This window comes from Vombatus ursinus, unplaced genomic scaffold (genome assembly GCF_900497805.2).
Source record: "Vombatus ursinus unplaced genomic scaffold, bare-nosed wombat genome assembly UNPS02014775.1, whole genome shotgun sequence".
NCBI classification, from domain to species: Eukaryota; Metazoa; Chordata; class Mammalia; order Diprotodontia; family Vombatidae; genus Vombatus; species Vombatus ursinus.
This window is the reverse complement of record NW_020954553.1, coordinates 865,411-890,020: the sequence shown is the minus strand read 5'-3', so window position 1 is coordinate 890,020 and position 24,610 is coordinate 865,411. Positions and strand designations below refer to the sequence as shown.

General features: G+C 48.0%; 1 protein-coding gene across 2 annotated transcripts; it reads right to left on the bottom strand.

The window, feature by feature from the left end:
• Positions 1-1,205: 1,205 nt before the first annotated feature.
• Positions 1,206-24,518, bottom strand: RCC1 (regulator of chromosome condensation 1). 2 transcript variants are annotated; one of them, XM_027864735.1, is made up of 10 exons: positions 24,413-24,518; positions 15,706-15,787; positions 12,993-13,180; positions 12,480-12,659; positions 10,821-10,917; positions 10,322-10,444; positions 8,497-8,652; positions 6,282-6,401; positions 5,559-5,711; positions 1,206-4,393 (listed from the first exon to the last, which is right to left on the bottom strand). In XM_027864735.1, the coding sequence occupies exons 2-10, from the start codon at positions 15,776-15,778 to the stop codon at positions 4,218-4,220; spliced, it is 1,266 nt and encodes a 421-aa protein (XP_027720536.1). In that variant the 5' UTR covers positions 15,779-15,787; positions 24,413-24,518; the 3' UTR covers positions 1,206-4,217. The 2 variants fall into 2 exon arrangements, with proteins under 2 accessions (XP_027720536.1, XP_027720535.1); XM_027864734.1 differs by lacking the exon at positions 24,413-24,518 and adding an exon at positions 16,081-16,159.
• Between the last annotated feature and the right edge of the window lie 92 nt (positions 24,519-24,610).

Genomic DNA, 24,610 nt, shown 5'->3' with positions numbered 1-24,610 from the left:
AAATTCATTACATCAAAAACAGAATTATCTTTTCCCCAAAACTCCTCTTCTTTGATATTGTTACATTAGTAATAATATTAGTAACATTCATATCACCATTGAGGATATCATCATACTCTCACTCACCTAGGCTCACAAACTATGTGCCATCTTCCTCATTACTCCACACACCCAGTCTTTTAGAAAAGTTTGTCATTTCTATCTTCATAATCATCTGTCCTACATGCTCTCTTCTCTTCATTCAGTCATCCCACTAATACAGGTTCTCATCACCTCTCCTGGACCATTGCAAGAGCCTTCTGTTTGTTCTCTCTGCCTCATTTCTCCCCAGTCCAATCCATCTTTCACACAGACACCAAAGTGATTTTCCTAAAACAAATTTGACCATTAACACTTACCACCCCTTAGTATTCAATGAACTTTGATGGCGCCTATTACTTTAAGATCAAATATGAAATTTCCTATTTGGTATTTAAAGCCCTCTATACTTTCCACCCCCCTCTACACACTACAATCTAGCTAAAATGGTTGACTTGTTCTTTCTCACATGCAACATTCCATCTTCTGATTCCATGAATTTCACACTAGTTTATTGTTCCCCAAACCTAGAATGCTCTCCCTCTTTCCTTCTGCATCCCAAATGTCTTGGCTTCCTTCAAGATTCAGCTCAAATCTCACCCTGTTCAGGCCTTCCCCAGTCTGCCCTTGCTCCCTCCCTTTGAGATTAATTTTCATCTACTATTTATATATATATCCTATATGTGATTAGTTTGATGTGGTACCACCCACTAGAATGTGGGCTCCCTGAGGGCAGGGACCTTGTTTTTGCCTTTCTTTGTATCCCCAGTACTTAGCACAGTGCCTGACATGTGTCATGTGCTTAATGCCTATCGACTGATGCACAAGTTATTCTACAAGAGGTTGTCACCATAAACTCTCAGGTAGGTGATTCAAGTATTATCCCCATTTTGGAGATGAGAAAATTGAGGCTTGCCAGGAGTGACACAAGGTGGAGAGTTGGAGCTAGTAATCAAACCCAAATCTTCTGACCTGGGTTGAGGCTCTTTCACTAAAGTAAGCGGCCTCCAATGAGATCAGAACATGCAGACTCACATGAAAAACAGTGACGAACTTTTTGACAAACGGAGACGCAAAAGGAACGGGAAGGAGACACCAAGCACGAAGTTCATTATAATTTTGTCACATTTATGTATTTTTTGAAAAAATAATTTGGATTCCATGGTTTCGCTGGGGATTTCATTCCTGTTTGTATTTGTGTTAGTCACTTTATAATCGAAAATTACTGTAAGCAAAGAATACTTTCACAGATGTTGGGATCTCCTACTCCTGCAAGAAGAGTCAGAAAGATTATCTGGGTTTCACAGATGAAGAAACAGGAAGCTCAAGTAATAGACTTTTGGCTATCTACTTTTAGAAACTTCTTAGGTTAACCCTTTATAGCAACCTGCCCAAGGTCAACAAGCTACTAAAAGAGTAAGCTGGGACTCAAATCCACAACTTCTGACTCCAAATCTAGTGTTCTCCACTTACCCCGTGTCCTACTGGCAAGCTTGGAGCTTCCTTCTCCCTATTCAGGCTCAGCCCCAGGCCATCCCTAGCAGCCACTTTACCAGTCCCCCAACAGGGTGCACAGTCCAAAGACAACTTTATCACATACCAAAGACAAGAAATTTTAAGCCAGATAATCTCTGGTCTATCAGGCCAGACCAAAAAGAGAGCAGAAAGCAAGGACGTACTTGGCCACCCAAACTCGAGGGTGTATCTTTCACCCAGTGGATCTCTTCCTGCCCTCCCCATCCTAAAGTCTTCATAGGGATATAACTAGAATTTATAATTTTCTTCCAATCTCTCAGGCTGCTTCTCAGGGAGAACCAAATAGGACCATTCAATATGGGAACCCCCAATCTCTTTCTGATCAACTATTTTGGAAATCCTCAAAACTTTAAGAGGGATCTAGGCATCACCAGTAGGTGATGGCAGAGCATGACTTGAGCAGATTAGAGATGGACCACACAACATTTTGAAATCCACCAACTGGACTTTAGTTTTCTTGGTGAATTGGGCATCTCTCCTGGGGTTGGGTTTAGTTGTAGTCTCCGCTGGCTGCCCACATCAGTTAAGTATTCTATACAAAAGGAGCATTTCTCAGCTGGAATGCCCTCCAGGACTTTGGACCCAGAGTTTGTCGGCAAACAAAGTTTCCTCCTTTGGAAAATGTGGGGGATGGGATTAGATCTAAAGGACATCTAAGGTCCCTTCTAGCTGTAAATGCTACGATCTCACCCATGACTTGTGGCATCTACCTTCCTCCTGCTTAGCCAGATATTGTTAACATATGTCTCCATGATAAACCACAGCTTGGGTAGATATGGTATTTTACGGTTTCTAAACTATCCTCTAAACATCCCTGTTAGGTAGATGGGATGAATATGGTTATCCCCATTGTTGAGAGTAGGAAAAGCATAGGAAAGGCGAAAAATAGCTCAGGACTTGGATTCAGTGGACCCTGGGTTCAAATTCCAACTCTACCTATGATTACCTGTGACCTTGGATAAGGCAGTAGACTTCTCTAGGACTCCGTTTCTACCCCTGTAAAATGAGGGGATTAGAATAGATGATGCCTTCTGGTTCTAAATGATAGATCTCATGAAAATTGAAGCCCAGAAAAGTAAAAAATACTTGCCTAAAAACAGAAAGTCAAGTGTGAGGGTCAAAAGTCTTAAGCCAGATCTTCTGACCTAAGATGGAGCTTCCATGGTACTACCCAGGAAGCTAAGGTACCAACTGAGCAATGAATGAGGATGGGCCCTGCAGCACCAGACAAGCATGCCCCTAGAGAGAGTGACTTCATGGGGTATTCATTTTTAAGGACTGCCAACCCCAGGACTGTCTGTAAAGCTCATCTGAGGCCAAAAGATCCAGAGAATCAGTCATCTTAGATGCTAAGATTCAGACAGACATAGAATCCTCCCTTCCCCCGCCCTCACTGCAAACTTTACCCCTTTATGGAGGCAAAGATGAAAATAGACCAATTCCTTTAAAAAAAAAAAAAGAAAAAAACCGCCTCAAAATTTATTCAGTGTTAAAAGCTCTTACTCTCCCTGACCAAAATACTTTAAACACTCTTTAAAAAAAAAACCAAACTATTTTCTGAGCTACTGTACAAATTAATGTTCTCCTCCCTCAAGGACCAGCCCCCCAACCTCCCTTACCTACATACCCCTCCCATTTTCATATTGTTATAAATTAATTTATAAAAAGGTAGTTCTCCTTCCCAGAAAAACACGATTTCCATTCATGGTGTTTGGAATCTGGCTGCAAGAAGTCAGTGGGTGGCATGGCATCAGACCAGTCTGTGGGGCAGGATGAATTAGGACTGCTTAGGCCTCCCTGGGGTGTGGGAAACACCATGCGATTCCATTTCTTGGCCAGCTGGGTCTGCCTTGCCTTGCGTTGCCTCGCCTCTGTGGCCTGAACATTCACTGTCCTGGAGGAAGCCATGAGCCCAAGGGGAGTGGAGAGGTCCACAACCTCAGCCCCACCATCCACCCATCTAGTGTCTTTCTTGCCCCGGCCAGGCCTCTTCCTGGGGGAAGGTTGAGGTTCTGGGGATCAACCTCTGTCCAGTTCCCCTTCTGGCAAGTGCGTAAGCCTTGTCCTTAACTGACAGCCCCAGATGGATGGGGAAGGGGCCGGTGAGATAACAGCTGTGGATACAGGGACTGAGGGAACAAAGCCAGTTGAACAACTGTGAGTGTTCTGATGACTTTAAATCATGTGGACTGGACACCCCCAGGGAGAAAGCACCGACTTCTCAGCGGTGGGGTGGGGATGAGGGGAGGCAGAGTGGGAGACAGGACCCGGGGGGGGGCTCCACCCACTTTCTTCCAAGGAACATGAACCCAAAGTCGAGGGAGGCCAGGGTGAAGGGGCCTGAAGGGGGATGAGGATCAGACAGACAAGAGAGCAGCGGCTCTGAGGTGGGAAATGTCCATCCATTCATCCCTTGAGTATTTTAACGCAATTCCTTCATCTTGATGTTCCCAAGATGATTCCCTACAAGAGCCAAGATTCCATTTCTGCTGCTGGAGGGGCCGGTAAAGGTAGATGGAGGTTTTCTGCTGACAGCCGAAGGAGTCTTATCTTTCCCATGGAGGAGAGGGGAGGGAGAGCAGACAGTTTCATTAAGGGTTTCATCAACTCTGCTCCTTGTTTCTGACCAGTAAGACCGTGTGCTGCCCCCCACTGGACACTGACAGAACGACCCGATTCTCCAGCTGTTTGCCCGCCATCACCACTGGGCTCCAGACGTCGTCATCCTCTCCTGTGCCCAGCTGGAAGTTGGTGCCCATTCCCCAGGCAAACGCTCGGCCTGTGGGGAGAGGAGAGAAAGAAAGGTGAATGCCTTGCCCCCTCCCCAAATTCCCACCCAAGCCCCATGCTCACACCTAAAAGGCCTGAGACGCCCAGTCCTCTGCCAGCCCCTCCAAGACCGAGAGCCACATGGTCTCACCCTTAGAGGGAATGCACTCACTGTAAGACTCCTCACGGACATGATCTCCGCAGAACTCCACGAGGTCCCCATGGGCTTTGCAGGCCCAGTGTGTCTGTTCGCTCCCCACCCCCCCCAGTTCCAATGCCATAATACTGGTGTATCCTAACTACATAACACAGGCCACCAAATCCACGTTCCAGACACAGACGCAGAAGGACTTCCAGCTCTCATGGCGCCCTACTGCCTATGTGACACGGTTCCTCGGAGCTCCCTAAGCCCAGCATTTAAGGTGCCCCAGCCCTATTTTCATCTCCTCCTCAATAAAGACCTTCTGCTCCCATCAGGCCAGCCTGCTCTCTGCTCCCTGACCCCTCGCGGCCTTTGTGTCCTCCTCGAAGGAGCAGGAAGAAACCTTACAAGGTTCAACTCTCTCATTTCTTTGAAAAGCAAACAAAATATCTACAAAGTCAAACTTAGTGACATTCATTTCTTTTCTTTTTTTTTGGTGGGGGTGGGCCAGTTGGCAGGCTGTGATGCTAAGATATGGGAACGTGGCCACTTTCAACCAGAGGTGTGGTCCCTGAGGCCTGCAGGGGTCCCTGGCTTTGGGCCTGTTGCTGACCCCCCCCCCACCCCCCCCCCCCCCCAACACCCGGGGCCGAGGGACAGGAAGAAAGCAGAGGCCAAAGAGGAAAGACTGACACGCCCATATATACAGTCTTTCTCATGGGGACTAAGATGTCTTTATCATTTCCTGTTTTTTTCCAAGGTCTCATTTTAGAGATGTGTATCCAGTGAGGGCCAGAGCTAGTCTAGAGACTAGCCATCCCACTGTCTACTCCTGCTGCTGGGACACTGACATCCCACAATCCTTGGACTCTTAATCACAAACTGACCCAAATTCGTGGTTTCACACGTTTGGGCCTTCAGTTCCTGAAGGACAAAGATTGGATTTGGATAGAGTCTCCCACCCCCAGTTAGCAGAGCTCCAAGAATGCCCAGGAGGGCTCACTGAGTGACTGACAGATTGCCCCCCACTCACCATCCTTGGCTACGGCATAGCCAACCGAGGCACCGCAGGCAACTGATGAGGCGGGAGGCAGTTTTGGAATGAGAGTTGGACTGCTCTTCTCCTCGGCGCCTGCCCCGAGGCCCAGACGCCCGTACTCAGCCCTGCCCAGGCTGTAGACTTTACCTACGGTCAGGAAGAATCACGAGGGGTGAGAAGCAGAGGCCAACACCATCGGACCCTGCCCCTCCCCAACAACCCCTGGTTTATCCTTCCTGGGGCTCAGGACCTTGTATTCTGTGGTGCCAGAGAAGTGGCAGGAAGAGGGAAAGGCTGGTGCCTGCCTCCTTCAAGGGTATGGTCACACCAAAGAAGGGACCCAGAGGGAAGAAGGAACAATCAGCTGTCCCATAGGGAAATGAGACTATATCAAAGTTGGGAGGGCCTAAGGAATTACCTCTTATACATCCCTCAGCCTTATCACTTGAGGGACTCTGGAGAAGCCTGGGGGAAGAGGGCAAAGGAAGATGAGGGAGGGAGTGAGGGAGGGAGGGAGAGAGAGGGAGAGAGGAGGGAGAGGGAGAGGGAGGGAGACAGAGAGAGATTCTTCCCCCCATCCTTGTATGTATATCTCAGCAGCTAGCAGTGTCTGGCATACAGGAGGTGGCTAATAAATACTTGTGGGCTGGTTGATTGACCTTGCCAACCCACAAACTAACACCCTGACCCATGGGGAGCCCCTCCAAAGCAGCTTACCTTCTGAGTCCAAGCAAACTGTGTGATGCTGCCCACCAGAGAAGCCCACCCAGGATTTGGTAGAGTTCTTGAACGACGTTAGATTCTGGGGAGCAAAGCAAGGCTCTGTGTTCGCAGTACCTAGGGGGAGACCCCAAGTCAGATGGTCAGGCATGAGTCTTGTGGCCCCTTCCTACCCTCCCTAGGGACCTGAAGGCACATGGTTACAGCCCCTCCTGGTGGGGTCTAAAGGGCCGGTGTGCAGAGCAGCTACAGACAAACTGGGCAAGCTGGGAAGAGCCCCATGGGGGAGTGAAAACCCAACACTCAAAAGGTGAGAGCCGTGGTTCACAACCTAAGAGTGGGAAGCACAGTGCCTAATTTCGATGGCACGGGTTCCTCACTCTCGTGTTATAGACCCCTTTGGCAATGTCTGATGAAGCCTCTGGATCCCTTCTCAGAATATTTTCAAATGCACAAGAATAAAATACGTAGGATTATAAAGGAAACCAATTATATTGAAATGCAATTATCAAAATAGAAGAAGCACAAGTTTATAGACCTCAGGTTAAGAACGCCTATCCTAAAGGGACCTATATATTCTATCAGGGAGAGAAGGATGGAGGCCGTTTCCTAATGTTGGTTCTGCCCCCATTTGATCCCTCTGACCTCCGAATCCTGCCAGACTTTCTTCCCTGATAGCTTCCACATTACATAACAGTCCTTGTTCTCCATGTCCAGAGACTTCAGCCCTGCTTCAAGAAGGAACAGAGGCCCTAGAGACACATACTAACATCGTTAACTGATCCCACAAAAATGTGGTGTTAGGTAAAACAACATTACCAGGGCCAGTGAGCTCTATGAAAACAATGCTATGAAAGGGAGATGCATTCCTGGGCAGCCAAAATTCATACTATCAAGCCTAAAACGTAGGGCTTTATCAAGGCCTGGGACTGTGTCTTAGGGAATTAAAAGACTGGTTTGAGCAAAGAGGGGCTGGTGAGGACCGGGAGGAAAGTCTCGTGCAGCCTCAGGGGCTTGAAACATATTAACAGGGAGATTGTTTTTCAATGATGGTCTATTTGACCCTGAACATCACAATTGCAATTGGCTGCACTGTCCTAGCAACATCATGCAGAATCTCTGTGGAGCAGCAGCTCTTAAGCTGGGGTCCACAGAGTGCCAAGGAGTCTGTGAATAGGGGTGGAAAAATGATCACATCTTTATTTTCATTAACCTTTAAGTGAAACATAACATTTCCTTCTATAAAGAACACAGGCAATAAACCACAGAGGGTATAAGCAACACCTCAGGCTTTGTTGCCAACAGAAACAAATCACAAAGAAAAAGCTTCATGCTGAGGTATCTTTAAAAAACAAATTTTACCTTTAACTTGCCCACATTTGAATTGTTTTCTTGCTACTTAATGTACTAATAAAGAAGCACTATGACTATACCACAAATTTGTTTTTTTTTAATTATTTCAATAAATGCATTTCAATGTAACTCGTTTCCCTTATCATCCAATTTATTTTATTTTATGCATTTAAACACATTATTCTGAGAAGGGGTCCACCAGGCTCCAGTCTGCCCAAGTAGGACAGAGAGGTCCCTAACACAAAAACGGCTGAGACGCTGGAGAATCAGCCTCTCACAGCCAGAGCCAATGGAAATCCCCAGCCTGGCTTCCTTTCCTGGCTGGCTCAGCCCCAGCTCCTTCCCCACGGTACCCAGCCCCTGAGAGCTTGGAGAGACAAAGTGTGCTGGCCATTTGCACGTGGAGCCAACAGACTGGAGAAGGGGGACTGGCCGCACTGCCGATGGGAGCCTGTACCCCAAAGCTAACCCGGCATGATACGGGGCAGCATGCATGGTACAAAGAACTCTGGGCTGGAAGGAAGAGGGCTTGGGTTCAAATCCTATCACTGATGGCACGAGCTAGATGACTTTCAGCAAGTCACATAACCCACAAGGGCTTCAGTTTCCTTATCAGTAAAATGAGAGAGCTTGCCTCTGAAGCCCCTTCCTGGACCCCATGATTATATCCTGTCACCTCCTGAAGGCTGTCACTGAGAGCCAATGGGCCTCAGTAGGACGTGGAGAAAGGAAGAAGAAGGCGGAGCAGATGGACAGGGCCCAGGGCAGGCCCAGTCCTCAGATAAGCTATGGGCAGACCAGGGGATATCTCAGTTGCCTGCGCCACAGGCCCCTTTCCACAAAGGGTCCTCAGACTCACCAAGCTGGTGGTAGTTGGAAAGGCCAAAGCCGTAAACGTGGCCCTCACGGCTGACAGCGAAGGTGAAATAGGCACCGCAGAAAGCGTCCTGGAAGAGGACGGAGCCCCGCTGACCCTTAGACTTCAGCAGCACACACTGGGGGACCAGCAGTCGCTCTGGATGGGGGCAGGGAGGAAGCAGAGCATAGGCAACAGGGGAGAAAATGTGGGGGGGCAGGAGGGCGAATCCACAGAAAATGGGGGGGGGGCAGGAGGGCGAATCCACACACGTCCTCTTTGGCCATCTATGAGGTCGCTCTGCTGGACACTCGACTCATTCCTGGGCAGTAAGAGAACTTAGGGACCAGAACCTCCCCCCCACCCTCCTCAGTTTCAACCCTATGGACTATAGATTGCTCATTTCAGTCCAGATATTGAATTCTACCCCAACACTTCCTGCCGTACATAATCCCAAAAAGGTCTAATGTACTGGGCCAAAGGATTTTTGACTACTGTGAAGGAGGCCTGATTTCTTCCGGGATTCTACTTATTCAATCCCGTGGCACACCCCAAAGAAGACAGAAGGAGGTGCTTAGTGGAGGTGTCTGTGCCCCGGCCAACACCTCCTGCTGTATGTATATTAACAACTCTCAATAGGTGGAGTTCAATAGGGCTACAGAAAGTCACCTGGATGTGAGACATCCATGAAAACCTTAGTACATACACCAGGCTCATCCTCTTCTTGGGGATCCCGGCTTCTCTCTAGGTTAACTACTATTCTTGTCCCACTCCTGATTGTTTTCCTTTTATTTCTTTTTTGGCCCTTGTCTGCTCAATCTTCTTGTCAGATTTGTCTCCTCTAGGCTCAGTGCCCTCCACTTCCAGATGACTGCTCAGGCTGGGTACCAACCCCTGTCTGAGACCTGGCATCGGCCAAGTTCTGGACACTGGCTGAAGCACCAACTCCTTGAACAGGGGAACCCCGGGAGGCAGGGACAGCTTTATGCCCAATCCCAGCAGGAAGCAGTTTCAGAAGCTGAGACCTCTGTCCCTCACCCCAAAAGATTTTGGCCCCCCTCTGTTTAAGGGGGGAACGATGGGGTGCTTGTACTTGGATCCCAATTTCTCCCTAGTCTCTGAAACACTGTCTCTGACAATCACTGCCCAGCCCAAGGATGCTGTGCCAAGCAATTACTCATGCGTGGGCCCCAGCACGACCCTTATCTCTCTCCCTGGTGCAGCTACACAAAGCGGGTGAGAGTGTGCTGGGCTGCTCAGGCCCCAGCCCTCAGATCAGGTCTCTGGAAGTCTCCCAAATTCCTCACTAAGTTCCTGTCTTGTGAGAAAGCTTTCCCTTGTTGCAGAGCATTCTCTCATCAAGACAGAAAGACAGGGGTGCCTTGCCCGGTCCAAGGACTCTTCCTCCTGCCAGACTCCCACGATCCATACCTGTCATCCCCCACCCTGTCTGGTATACTCCCTGTACTTTCCCATCCATAGCTCCCAAAGACACCTGAACCTTTAGATTACCTTATCAGTATCCCTGGCATTCCTTTTCCATATAAACCCTAGCTCCATCATCAGTCTCTCACAGGTTCCTTAAGAATCCTTGCCTGCTGAAAAGCATAACAATAACTCTTTGCCTCCTTGACTTTAAAAAAAAAAAAAAAAAAGAATACAGAAGGACGTTGAAGGAGGTGGGAGGAATACCCAGCTAAGGCAGAGTCAGGAGACGTCATCCAGAACCTATGAGATCCTGTGGAGAAAGCAGGACTCGGCCCTATCCTTAGGGCCAACTCTGCCTGCACCAAAACCTGACCAAAGGAAGGTGGCCCAAGTCACTTACCAAGGCCCTTCCGGCCCCCACGGTTGGCGAAGAACTCGGGCACCCGGCCCAGCTGGCCCTGCTCCCCACAGCCAGACGTGTACAGGCTGCCGTCCACCGTCAGCATCACCAGGTGGTCGTTGCCTGGGGAAGAAAGAGGGGAAGCTTGAGCCTCCAAGGCAGCCAAGGCTGTGCCAGCGCAATCCCCAGGGAGGGGCCGAGGGGTCACCTGGGGAGGCTCTTTCTGCTAGCCTGAGGTATACAGGCCTACCACTAATCCTTCCCAGGTCAGACACTCTGTGTTCTGAGGGCCCTCTCAGTTCTGATATTCTGTGTTCTAAAGGCCTTCCTACCTCTGACATCCTGTGCTCTAAGGGCCCTCTCAGTTCTGACATTCTGTGTCATAAAGCCTTACAAACATTCTGCGGTCCTACAAATTCTTGATCCCCAGGCCGTTTTATGCTTCTACAAATTCTCAGTCCTGCTGGGGGCTAGGGTCCATTCAGGGTTCTGCACTTACCCGATGCCACCTTGATCACAGGTACTTCGAGCTGGACTTGTACAGGGACCATGCTTTTCTTCATGGGCTCCAGGAGGCCAATGACTCCATTATTGTCCTGGGGGTGGGAGTGGGAGATTTGACGTGTTACTTCTTCTGTGCCTGCTCCTTCCTCCTCCACCAGGCTCTCTCCCTGGACTTATTTCATTCTTGCCAGCCTGCTAGCCCCTACGCACAATAGCCCAACACCTAGAGTCTGAAGTACCCCTCCCCTTCTGCTTGCCCCACACGTCCTCCCTCCCTTGTTAAATCCCAGCTCTGATCACCAACTACACGAAGCATTCTGAGGCCAATCACTCAGGAGAACAGTTTGGAACAACACCAGAAATTGTGCCTAATCTTAAATGCAGCAGTCCCATGGATGGGCAGGAAGCAGCTTGTCTTTACAGAACACCTTAAAGTTTTCGAGGGGCTTTACAGACATCCTATCATCTGATCCTTCTGCCAATCTCAGGAGGGAGGTCTGAAGCAGAAATCAATCCCCCTGACTTCCAGTCCATCATTCTGTACACTTTACCACACACCCCCTCGATATACGCCATGGGAGTCAAATTCAGAGGCCCACCCCATGGATGAATATCGGGAGGGGCACTATTTGTAGTAGCAAAAAACAAAGCAACAGCACCAGCAGGCCAGAGGCTGGGGAAAGACTGCTCCAAGGGTGGTAAGTGATAAGCATTCAAGGATGAGGGTCTTTACTGTACCACTGGAAGTGACTAATCTGAGGAATTCAATGAAATGAAGGGAAACTTGTAAAGGGAAACAGTGAAGACCCAGGAGAACAATTTACATCCGAGGTGTCAAATCCGCAGCGCAGTCGGAACCAGAGTAATATGTAATTGGGAAACGCTTCACAAAGTCAATAAAAATACCATACAGATCATGCTAATTTCTGGTTTTCTACGTCAACATGGGACCCATGGGGATGCCCTTCTATTTGAATTTGACACCTCTGATTTATATGATGACTCCATTAATATAAAGGAAAACAACATGAAAACCACAGTAACTTGGATCAAAGCAGGGACGCATCTTGACTGGAATTAGAATTCTTTGTCATGAGGGAGGGGGCGTCATTTGGAAGTGATAGCAATGTAATAAAAAGAAGCATCAATAAACCGTTTTAATATATCAACCAGAAAAGCTCACGGGAAGCATTCCTGAACTGTCCCCTTCTAAAGCCCCCATTTTCCAAACCCTCTGGATAAGGATACTTCAACACTCACAAATTTTCCACCTGTTTATCCACAAGCCCACTGGACTGGAATCCCCTTAAGGTCAAAGATGGGATTTCAACTACGACCTAAATCTCTTCTTACTGTCCTGCCTAGAGGGTGGTCTTTTGCCCTGGGGGACAAGTCACATGTAGTCAAAAGAACATTGGTCTGTACTGAGTTAGGAGAGCTGGGTTCTAGAACCTGGCCCAGGCTCTGTTACCAATTTGGCACATGACCTTGAGTTGTGCAACAATCACTTTCGTTCTCTGGGGTTCAGACTCCTCAATGGCAAAATAAAGAGGTGGAATGAGATCTTCCTTCCCGTCACCACCACTAGGCACAATGCCTCACCTCCCCCAGACCCCGCCATTCTTCCCAGGACCCCAGGTGGTGGCGGCCTTACCCGGAAGGAGCCCCAGAGGAAAACTCGCCCGTCCTCAGTCAGTGCTGCGGTGTGACTGTCTCCAGCTGAAACCTGCACCACCTTCTCCGACAGATTCACTACCCCTGGGATGGTTTCTGATCCCTCTACACTGGTGTCCCTTCCGAGGGCACCCTCATCATTGCAGCCAAAGGTGTAGACCTGTACCCAGAACACAAGCCCAGTTGTCAATCCCAGACAGGGGCTGTGTGCCACAGGCTAGGTGTTTGCCATCACGCATCCTGGGTGGGTGGCCGAGAATGGCGGGTTCGTCTGGGCCCCACTTGGGCCCATCGGCTCAAACACAGTCAGCCATCGCTCTGGCCACAGTGGGACCATACTAGTGGCCGTGGATGGGTCACTGCTAGGAAGACTACTCAACGGAGGTGAAAGACAGGGGTGGGGAAGGAGATGAGCAACCCTGCACTCCTTCATCCACCCCAACATCTGGGAGTTTTCTCTCGCTCCCCACTTGTTTGTTCCCTTCATACTCACTTGACCACTCTTGCCCAGACACACGGTGTGCATCCCTCCGGCCTCAGCCTGCACGATGCCTTCAGGCATGGAGACCAGGGCCGGCCGCTTCCTCTCCATCACGTCCTCACCAAGCCCCAGCTGGCCTACGTCCCCCTGGCCCAGGGTCAGCACCAAGCCTGCTTCTGTTCGGTGAGACTTGTGGAAGACTGGAGCCCCAGGAGGCAGGGGAGGAGAGAAAAAAAAAAGGAGGAAATGCTCAGAGGACAAGAGAGCTCATTTGGGGAACAAAGGAGGATGGACCTGTTCTCCTGTACCAGCCAAGGCTCCAAGCTCCTGGCCAGAAGCCTTTGCAGAAAAGCAGTTCTCAAGAGAAGGCAGCCAGATAAGCCCAAAGCCCCTTCTATTTGGGCTTGGAAGAGATGGAACTGTGGACAATGATGTGGGAGCCAGCAAACTAGAATCCTACTTACTAGTTCTCATTATTTTGGGTGGCTTTATTTTCCTAACTGGTCTCATCTTGAGTTAATATGGCCCAAGGCTCCTCGACAATCCAGAGATCATGGGTGTGGGAGGGGGCCAAAGTCACAAAGCAGAAAATTGAAAGTCAACTACAGTTCAGGGCAATGGAAAGTGTGGTAAGGTCCAGGCCAAGTCCCAAAGTCCAGGCCCAGGGAGTGTTGTTAGGAGTCCAAGGCAGTGGGGAGAGCAAAGGTATGGAGGAGGGAAATCAGGAGGGTGACCCTAACCCTGGGCTAAGCACAGGGAGCTCAGAGTCTACAATGGACATAGCCACACACCCAGTCAAATGTGGCTGAAAGTTTCTGTGGGCTGGTTAGCACCCTGACTCCTCTTATGACCCCAAAAACTGTTACAAAAAAAATTCATCCAAAAAAACCAAAAAACCCCAACCCTCTCTCTCCCCCCTTCAATTCAGTCCCTAGTCTGGGAGCAGATTAAGACAGGTGAAAGCACATACTCATCTCAAGTGGTCTAGGGGAAGAAAGGAGGTGGGAGTCAGGGGGAGATGATCATGAGCACTGGACCTCCCTCTGATAGTCCTGCCTCCATCACGTGTGACCTTCAGCAAGCCACTGTCTCATTCACCCTCAGCCGCTTATTTGTAAAATGGGAATAACAATGCTTACACTATCTCCTCCTTGTAAGGCCAGCATTTTGCCAATGGTTCCACAGAGGCCTCATCTCTGAGATGTAGTGCTCCCTCCCACCCCAACCACTCTGTCATTTGCTATGTCTAGAATCAGGCAAGTCTAGGCATGGGACAGGGCAGGGAGCTGGACCGTGGGGGGAGGAAGGACAAAGGCAAGCAGCAGCTTCCCCCTCTCTCCCCCTAAGCCCAGAAGGGAGGGATCGGTCGAGCTGTACGTTGGAAGGACTGAGGCCAGGCGAGGAGCGGGCAGGGCAGGGAAGAGCATCAGGAAGTTATAGCTCTTACTTGTGGTTGGTGGGTTGGCATCTGCCCCAGCGTTAGGAAGAAACAGACAGCGTCTGAGTTTATCAGCTGCTGAGAGGCCAGACACCCCAGGGGCAGCATTCCTTGTCCTTCCCTCCTACCTCCTGTACTCACAGAACCAACCCACCCTGGCTGGCCCTGGAATAGCTCAGTGCCCCCCCCCCCGACCCCTTCCTACAACCCTCCCTACCAACCAGGCAAAGACAGAGGTTTGTGTAGCGTGTATGTGGTATAATAAAGAGATGCCCCTCTTTATGTACCCTCAGCGGGGCAAAGTGTAAAGAACATGAAATAGGGACCGAGAAGACCAGGGTTCTAGTCCTGGCTCTGCCACTGATTATCTGTTTGACACTGGCAAAGTCATCTCCCCTCCAAGGTCTTCAGTTTCATTGTCTGTACAATGAGGGAATTGGGGTGGGATAGTCTCTAAGAGCCCCCCAGCTCCGACATTCTCTGCTCTAAAGGCCCCCCCAGCTCTGACATTCTCTGTTCTAAGGGTCCTCCCAGTTCTGACATTCTGTGCCCCAAGGGCCCTCCCAGCTCTGACATCCTGTGTTCTAAGGACCCTTCCACTTCTAACATTTTATGTTCTAAGGGCCCTCCCAGCTCTGACATTCTCTGTTCCAAGGGTCCTCCCAGCCCTGGCATTCTGTCCCAAGAGCCCTCCCAGCTCTGATATTCTGTGTAAGAGCCCTCCCAGCTCTGACATCCTGTGTTCTAAGGGCCCTCCCAGCTCTGACATTCTCTGTTCTAAGGGCCCTCCCAGCCCTGGCATTCTGTCCTAAGAGCCCTCCCAGCTCTGACATTCTGTGTCCTAAGGGCCCTCTCAGCTCTGACACCTTCTGTTCTAAAATCCCAAGATTCCATGACTCCCTGTTAGCTCCATCCGTCTTAAGCAGCCAGCTTGCCTTTCCCCTCCCTCCCCATCCCTGCCTCAATGGCTGAGACAAGAAAGTTCCCTAGCTTCAGTTGCTGAGCCACCCAGCCAGGGAAGTTAAGGGTCCATATGGCAGCAGCATCAAACATTCCAAAGGGCAGCTACTGCTCTGGGGACACCGAGATGGCATGATGTAACAGAGAGGTCTCCCACGAGCTACCGTATGGATCCTTTACCCTGATGTGTGCACGTGGTCCTCTCTCTCCCCTCTCAGCAGCAGTAGGCTCCTTGAGGGCAGTATCATTTTGTGGTCATTTCTGTGTCCCTAGCATAGCACCCGGCATTCAGCAGGCAGTTAATAATGGCTCATTCAAATGAATTACCTTTTACTTTTTTGCTTTCTGTGGTGGCATTTTCTTCTGGAGGATTTCTCTTGTTCAAGCGTTTGGCTGGCATGTTGGAGACCTGAAAAAAATCAAAGCCAAGGCCTTATTAATCACTGGCACTCCCAATAACATGTCTGGGCCTTGCTGTGAGGCAAGAAGGGTGGGAGGACCCAGGCTGTCTAATTTGCAAGAGACTCTGGGTATTTAGGAGTGCAAACGAGGGAATGAAAGGTCTGTAGGCAAAGATGGGGTCTGAAGGCAAGCTTGTCAATGCTGGCTCTTGTTGAGGGCATTAGCAAAGCGATGATCGCCATGACAACTAGGCCTGGACCCCCAGCTACTGAGCAAAGCAGGAGTGGCAGGAAGACATGCCTTGTCTTCCATGATTGCTGGAGTCGTGTACTGGTCCATCCATTTTGGAAAGAAAGGCCAGTAGAAATTATGCTCCAATAGTGACCTAACAAAGAAGAGGAGAAAGGAGATTCTCAGAATAATTGCCAATGCCAATTACCCCAAGAAAAAATGCTTGGAATCACTAACAGAAATGCAAATCAGAACAACTCTAAGGTTTCCTCTCACACTCCAGAAATTGGCAAAGCGAACAAAGGATGGCCAATAATCAATGCTGGAGGAGCTTCGGAAGGACAGGGGTTGGGAGTGGAGCTGTGGATTGGTCCAAGCATTCTGGAAAGGAATTTGGAAGGATGCAAGTCTTCCTAGCTCCACAGCCAGCTGTCTATGAGTTAACACAGTGGCTCCACCAAAAAAAAAAAAAAAAAGAAAAAAACGCAATATTGCACTGTAAGAAATGACAGCAGATTAAATTTTAGAAAAACATGGCAAGATTTGAATGAAATAATGCAGAGTGAAATGAGCAGAACCAAGAGAATTTTGTATACTATAACAGAAATCCTGGTTGAAGAAAAACTGTGAAAGACTAAGCTATTCTGAGCAATATGATCATTCGAATCAAATGCAAAGGACTTATGAAGGAAGATGCTATCCACCTCCAGAGAAAAGAAGTATGTATTGTATGATTCCACATATAGATCTATATCAAATGTCGGTCTTCTCTAATGTGGGACTGGGACTCGAAACTCAAAATGTAAGAAAAAAATAAAATAAATACTAAAAAATATTTGCAGCTGCACTTTTGGGAGGCAGCAAAATTAAAAGTAAACAAGCTACAGGACACAAACATTACAGAATCATAAGAAACAAGGACTACAAGGAATTTAGTGAAATTTGTGAAGACTTAGAAGAGTCGTAGGCTGATGCAGGATGAAGTAAACAGAACCAAGAGAATGCTGGATACCACCTCTACAACAGGCGGGAAAACACCAGAAAAGACATCAGAACTGACACTGGGGTAGTGACCAATTCTGACTCCAAAGGACTGATCTGGCCAGAGATGGCAGACTACAGGCACACACTATCAGACAAGGTGAATGGTTAGATCTGTTTTGCTCAATTGTGTCGTGTTTTTTTTTTTTTACTTCCAAGAGAGGAGGGGATAATGAGAAGAGACAGCAATGTCGAAAACCAGCATCAGCACTTTTAATATTTCTTTTTTTAAAATTTATCAACAATCACTTCCATAAGCTTTTGAGTTTTAAATTTTTCTCCCTCTCCCTTCCCACCTCCTTCCCCAAGACGGCACGCAATCTGATATAAGCTATACATATACATTCTTATTAAATGTATTTTCACATTAGTGATGCTGTAAGGAAGAATTACAACCAATAGAAGGAACCACCAGAAAGAGGAAACAAAACACAACAGAAGAAAAAAATAGCAGATATTATGCTTCAATCTGCATTCAAACTCCATAGTTCTTTCTTCTTTGTGGATAGCATGTTTCATCATGAGGCTTTTGGAGATGTCTTAGATTCTTGTATTGCTGAGAAGGGTTCAATACTAGTCATCACACAACATGGCCATTGCTATGTATAACATTCTCCTGGTTCTGCTCACTTTACTCAGCATCAGATCATACAAGTCTTTCCAGGTTTTTCTGAAGTCAGCCTGTTCATCATTTCTTATAGCACAATAGTATTCCATTACATTCATATACCACAACTTGCTCAGCCATTCCCCAATTGATGGGCATCCCCTCAATTTCCAACTCTTTGCCACCACAAAAAGAGCTGCTATAAATATTTTTGTACATGTGGGTCCTTTTCCCATTTGTATGATCTCTCTGGGATATAGCCCTAGAAGTGCTAGTACTGGGTCAAAGGGTATGCACATTTTTATAGCCCTTTGGGCATAGTTCCAAATTGCTCTCTAAAATGGTTGGATCATTTCACAACTCCACCAACAACGCATTAGCGTTCCAATTTTCCCACATCTTCTCCAACATTTATCATTTTCCTGTTTTGTCATGTTGGTCATTCTGATAGGTGTGATGTGGTACCTCAGAGTTGTTTTGATTTGCATTTCTCTAATCAATAGTGATTTAGAGCATTTTTTCATATGACTATAGATGGCTTTAATTTCGTCTAAGAACTGCCTGTTCATATCCTTTGGCAATTTATCAATTGGAGAATGGCTTGTATTCTTATAAATTTGACTTAATTCTCTATGTATTTTAGAGATGAGGCCCTTATCAGAGAGACTGGTTGTAAAAATTCTTTCCCAATTTTATACTTTCCTTCTAATCTGGGTTGCATTGGCTCTGTTTGTACAAAAACTTTTCAATTTAATGTAATCAAAGTTATCCATTTTGCTTTTTGTAATGTTCTCTATCTCCTGTTTGGTCATGAATTCTTCTGTTCTCCATAAATATGATAGGTAAACTATTCTTTGCTCTCCCAGTTTGCTTACAGTATCAGCCTTTATCTCTAAGTCATGAACCCATTTTGACTTTATTTTGGTATATGGTGTGAGATGTTGATCTATGCCTAGTTTCTGACATAGTCTTTTCTAGTTTTCCCAGCAGTTTTTGTCAAACAGTGAATTCTTATCCCAGAAGCTGGGGTCTTTGGATTTATCAAATAATAGATTACTATAGTCATCGACTACTGTGTCTTGCATACTTAACCTATTCCACTGATCCACCACTCTATTTCTTAGCCAGTACCAAGCAGTTTTGATGATTGCTGCTTTATAATACAATTAAAGATCTGGAATGGCTAGGCCACCTTCCCCTGCATTTCTTTTCATTAGTTCCCTTGATATTCTAGACCTTTTGTTCTTCCAAATGAATCTTCTTATTATTTTTCTAACTCTATAAAATAATTTTTTGGTAGCTTGATTGGTATGGCACTGAATAAGTAAATTAGCTTAAGTAGAATTGTCATTTTTATTATATTAGCTCGTCCTACCCATGAGCAACTGATGTTTTTCCAATTATTTAGATCTGACTTTATTTGTGTGAAAAGTGTTTTGTAATTGTGTTCATATAGTTCCTGGGTTTGTTTCAGTAGGTAGACTCCTAAATATTTTATAATGTCTACAGTAACTTTAAACAGAATATCTCTTTCTATTTCTTGCTGTTGGGCTTTGTTGGTAATATATAGAAATGGCAATGATTTATGTGGGTTTATTTTATAGCCTGCAACTTTGCTAAAGTTGTTTATTATTTCAAGAAGTTTTTTACTTGATTCTCTAGGATTCTCTAAGTATATCTTCATATCATCTGCAAAGAATGATAGCTTTGTTTCTTCTTTGCCTATTCTAATACCTTCAATTTCTTTTTCTTCTCTTATTACTACACTTTGAATATTTCTTAATCAAGGCTGAGTTTGACTAGGCCAGGTCTCTATCCACTATGCCATGATGCTGCCTCTCTCTATCATGATCCTAATTCCAGTGTCAATGGTGCTTTAAGGTTTACGAAACACTTTCCTCACAACAACCCAGGCAGTACCAGCAAATATCATCTCCATCTTACAGATGAGAAAACCTCGGTTCTGAGGTGCAGGGACTTGTCCAGAGCTAAAGAGCATTTGAGTTGCACTCTGGTATAATGGGACTCCAAAAAGAGCATGCTTCCCTTTATCAAGTCAGTTGGCCGTCCATCTTCCCCTGACAGCTGGGCCCTGGGGTAGTCAATCCACCCATCTTTGTAACTCCAGCCCCGGGGTTCAGCTGTCTAGACTGGGGAGTGAGAACAAACTCATCTTGTCCACTTTGTCTGGCCGGTCCCAGACAAGGCTTGCCATCCCAACCAACTGGTCATCCCTGGCCATCTCGCCACCCACCCCGCTGCTGCCATTTTCAGGCTATCTCCACCTCCTGCTCTGGGCAGAATCAAATCAATGTCATCATCATGAATTCTGAAAAGAGCACATTAATCAGCCGTCTAGTGGATCAACTAATCTTCCAAGAACACTCTCCCATTAAGTAGTTTCCCCCAGTAGAAAGTAAGGTCCTTGACTGTCTCACCTTTGAATGGGCATTCCAAGCCTTTACTAACATGTTTTAAGGGTTCACCAAATGCTCCTCCACTCCTTCCCTCCCTTCTCTCCTCTCCCAGACTGCTTCGAAACCTCCTCGATTTTCTTAGAAGACACTTGACTCATGGGGCTATTTTCTCCTTACCTACCAAATCTAAAAAGTAGAGAAGGAAGAACTTTGGCCAAACCCATTCTCTGTCTCTGAACTCATCTGTAATGCACAATTAACAATAATAACAGCTAACATTTACATGATACTTAACTATGTGCAAGGCGTTGAGCTAAGTGCTTTACAAATATTACCTCATCTGATTCTCACAAAACTGCGGTACTTATTACTCCCCCATTCTACAGTTGAGGAAACTGAGGCAAAGAGTAGTTAAGTGACTTGCCCAGGGTCACACAGCTAGTAAATATCTGAAGCCTGATTTGAACTCAGGTCTTCTTTACTCCAAGCTTGGCACTCTACCCACTGCTCCACCTAGCTGCCAGTTAATTAGAACTTTGTTATATATGGGTCTGGTTGCCTTGTGGCTCTATGTGTCTTAACAACAAGAATAATGTGCTCAGTATCAGGGATACAAAAAAAGGCAAAAGAAGGTGCCTGACCTCAAGGATCTTACATTCTAAAGGAGATAACACAGGGAAAAGTATGTATACACACACACACAAGCATATATATACACAAATACAGTAAAAATGGAAGGTAATCTCAGAAAGTAGGAGTGTCTGAGGGGAGGAAAGGGACTGGGAAAGGCTTCCTGCAGAAAGAGGACTTTGACTTGAGTCTTGAAGGACATCAGGGACACCAAGAGGTGGAGACAAGGAGGGAGAACACGCCAGGCATGAGGGACAGCCAAGGCTAAAGCAAGGAATTGGGAAATGAAGTAGTGGATTTGAGGACACCAAGAAAGCCAGTGTTCCTGCTCTGCAGAGTTGCAGAAAAAAGTGATTGTAAAAGGACCGGAAAGGGAAGACGCAGGTTGTAAAATGATTTAAATGCTCAAACAGAAGATTTTCTACTTGATCCTAGAGATGACAGGGCCACTGGAATTTCTGGAATGGATGGGAAGAGTTACACAGTCAGACGTGTGCTTTAGGAAAATCATTTTGAAGGCCAAGTAGAGGATGGAGCGGATTGGCGAGAGAATTGGGGTGGGGAGGCCAATGAAGCCACCCAGGAGAAAGGTGATGAGGGCCTGCACCGAGGGGCAGCTGCATGAGTGGAGAGAAGGGGAGGCACGTGAGAGACGTGAAGGTGACAAGCCTGAATATGGGATCAGTGTAAGTGGGGAGTCAAGGATGAGACCGAGGTTTCCAGCCTAGGCAACTGAGGGAATAGAGGTGCCCTTCACAGTAACAGGGCAGTCTAAAAGAGGGAAGGGTGTGGGACAAAGACAATAACATCTATTCTAGACATAGTGAGTTTGAGCTGCCATCCAATCTGAAGTGCCCAAAAGGCAGTTTGATGATGCTCGATTAGAGCTCAGGAGAGAGACTAGGGCTGGGCACATGGATCTGGGAATCATTTCATGTTCTCAAGTCTCTCTCCCATCCATTCCAGGCTCTAAGGTCTTTTCTAACTCTGACATTCATAAAATGGGCATTTAACAAGTCCCAGGCACGTGAGTATATACACAGAGAAAAACAAAACCATCCCTGGCCTCAGGCAGTTAACATGCAGCTCAGGCAATCTCAGTTCTAAGGTCTCAATTCATTTACATGGCAATATTTCAGGTCACCTTCAAATCTCCCCAAGGCTCCAGCCCTTTAGAGCCAGGAGATCCCACCAAAATACATTCACACCTGGAAGCCTGAAGGCAGGACATATATGTTAGGGTGTGTATACATACACACACACACACACACACATACACTCTCTCTCTCTCTCTCTCTGGCTAAAGGGCCTCATACTCTACACACAACTGTGCTTCAGGACTCACCAGCACACCATTGTCCCCCACCTTCTCCACCTCCTGCCCCTCGATTTTTTCCCTGCACACCTCCCTCTACAACCATCCTGTTGTCTGGTGCTCTACCCATCAAAGAATCACACATATCAGGAGGCCTTGGAAACAACCTAATCCCCACACCACCATTTCCATTCCCCACTTCTTTGCTGAATGCCTCTCATCACTTTCTATAGATAAGGAAACTGACACTCTGAGAAGAGGAACAAGCATTTAAGTCAGAAGCCTCATCTTCCTGAATCCCAATCCTACCTCAGACATGTACTAGCTGTGTGACCGTGGGCAAGTCACTTCACCCTGTTTGCCTCAGTTTCCTCACCTGTAAAATGATCTGGAGAAAGAAATGGCAAACTGCTCCAGTATCTCTGCCAAGAAAACCCCAAAGGGGGTCACAAAGAGCCAGATACAACTGAACGAGTGCTGCAAAGACCCCCAAAGACTCTTTAAAACAAGAGTCGGACAAGATGGTCTCCAAGTTCCCTTCCAGGTCTGGGATTTTAGGACTGCAGTTCTGACCTTCTCTGATGCAAGAAACAATGGATAAACGACAGAAGGGCTGCCCTGCTTCTTGATGGACAACTGGTCATGTTCAATCAAACCATGGCTGGGCACATATTTTGGGTCTGTCCCACCTGCCTGAATGCCCCTTTCTCAGGCACTCTCACCCCAGAGTCATCTGCCTTCCTCCTTGCCCTCTTCATCAGAAAAGCAAGTTCCCTCCCTATCCCTCCAAAGGAGGGCTTTGGTGTGGTAGAAATAACACAAGGCTGACACTGAGTAACCCTTAGAAGCTTCAGTCCCCTCCCGCCCTCTGAGGAAGCCAGACCAGATGGTCTCAGAAGGCCTTTCCATGAGCCTTAAAAATGAACTACTGTTCTCCTGCAAGGCTCTCTACACACTGGCTCTCATTTGGCAGGAAATTACTGTAAACTCTGACAGTCTTCAGCTGTTTGGCCTCAAGAGGCAGTCTTCTCCCCACCTCCTGGCCTGTCTCAGGCTGAAAAAAAAAACCTATTTGTGTGAAAAGTTCCCCTGGGGAAGGACATGGTTGAGAAAGACTTTGGAAGCCCCTATAATAGAGCTCTGGCTGAGGTCTCTGAAGGCAGGCAAATGGACAGTGGCCTGGACCTAAAGGGTGAATTAAGAGGACTCAAAAGTAGATATCACGATGGCCCAGTCCTTCCATCTCATAAAACTACGTTGCTCCACCTAGCTTCTTGACCTTAACGGCCCTTCACAGAATCTGAAGAACTGGAAAAGGCCTCAGGGACTATGTAACCTGACCTGCTTCCTTTACAACAAAGGAAACTGAGGCTGTGAAGGGAAGGGGACGCTACCAAAAGGAACAGGAGCCCAGATCTCCTGTCTCTTCTCGACTAGGATGGTGTCTTTCTAACTTGTATACCCAGAAGGCTTTAGACTAAAACGAAGACCTCTCAAAATCACGGCTGCCACGAGGCCCCTGGCCGGCCGTGAGATACTCTAGCAACATAATGTCTCACTCATCTAGGAGGACGGGAGTGAAAAAGAATGCAACCCCCGACCCAGGTCACAGCCAATGGAAGAAAGGGTACCTTTGCTAAAACAGGCGTGCAAAAGTATACATGGCAAAGCCTCTGCGCTGCAGCTTGCAGGCCGGACAGCAGTCGGACCCTCCCTCCAGCGTCCTCTCTTCCCCTTCTCCCCCCCCGTTTCCCGCGACTCAGACAGCTATTTGAAATTTCCCGCCTGGCGCAAGCGCCCAAAGGGAGGACCCTCTAAGACATCATGCGGAGGGAGAGCACGAACGAGCTCTTCCACCAGGGGAAAGGGCTGCGGGAGCAGCTGGTGGCCAGCTGCAGCTGACGGTCGGGGGCTACCAGGGAACTTTCCCAGGCACGTTCCAAGCCCGGTGCACGCGCCTTTTCCGGGACGTTCGGAGCGGGGGGGGGGGGGGGGGCAACGCACGCGCGCCTTTCCCGGGCACGTTCCAAACCGGGCGCACAAGCTTCACCCGGGGACGTTCCAAGCGGGCGCACGCGCCTTTCCCCGGGACGTTCCAAGCGGGCGCACGCGCCCGGGGACGTTCTGAGCGAGGCAGACGCCGCGCGCGCACGAGACGCTTGCAGCCTCGAGAAGCGGCAGCCCGGGGGAGGGGGTGTGCACACGCGGACGCCGCTTCCTCCTCCAACGGGCTTCACGTGGAGCCGCGCGGCGCGGAACTCGTCCACCCCTGCCGCTGCCAGGCGTCAGTCCCCCGCCCGCCCACCACGCGGCCGGCAGAAGCCGGGCTTGTAGCCTTACCCGCCCGACTCCCAGCTCGGTCCTACAGACTAGATCCCAGGATGTTTTTACCTCAATCCAGGTGGACCAAACGGAACTCCCCTACTCTCCAGACCGGGCCGCGAACTGCTCTCACGCATGCGCCTTGCAGTCTCCGCTCTTGCGGGGCGGGAGAATGGGAGAGAGAAAAACTCAGCGACCCCTGCTGGCTAGCCCCGGAAGTGCACCCGGCTGGTTTCGGCTGAGCGAGTTTATCCAGATATTGATTCA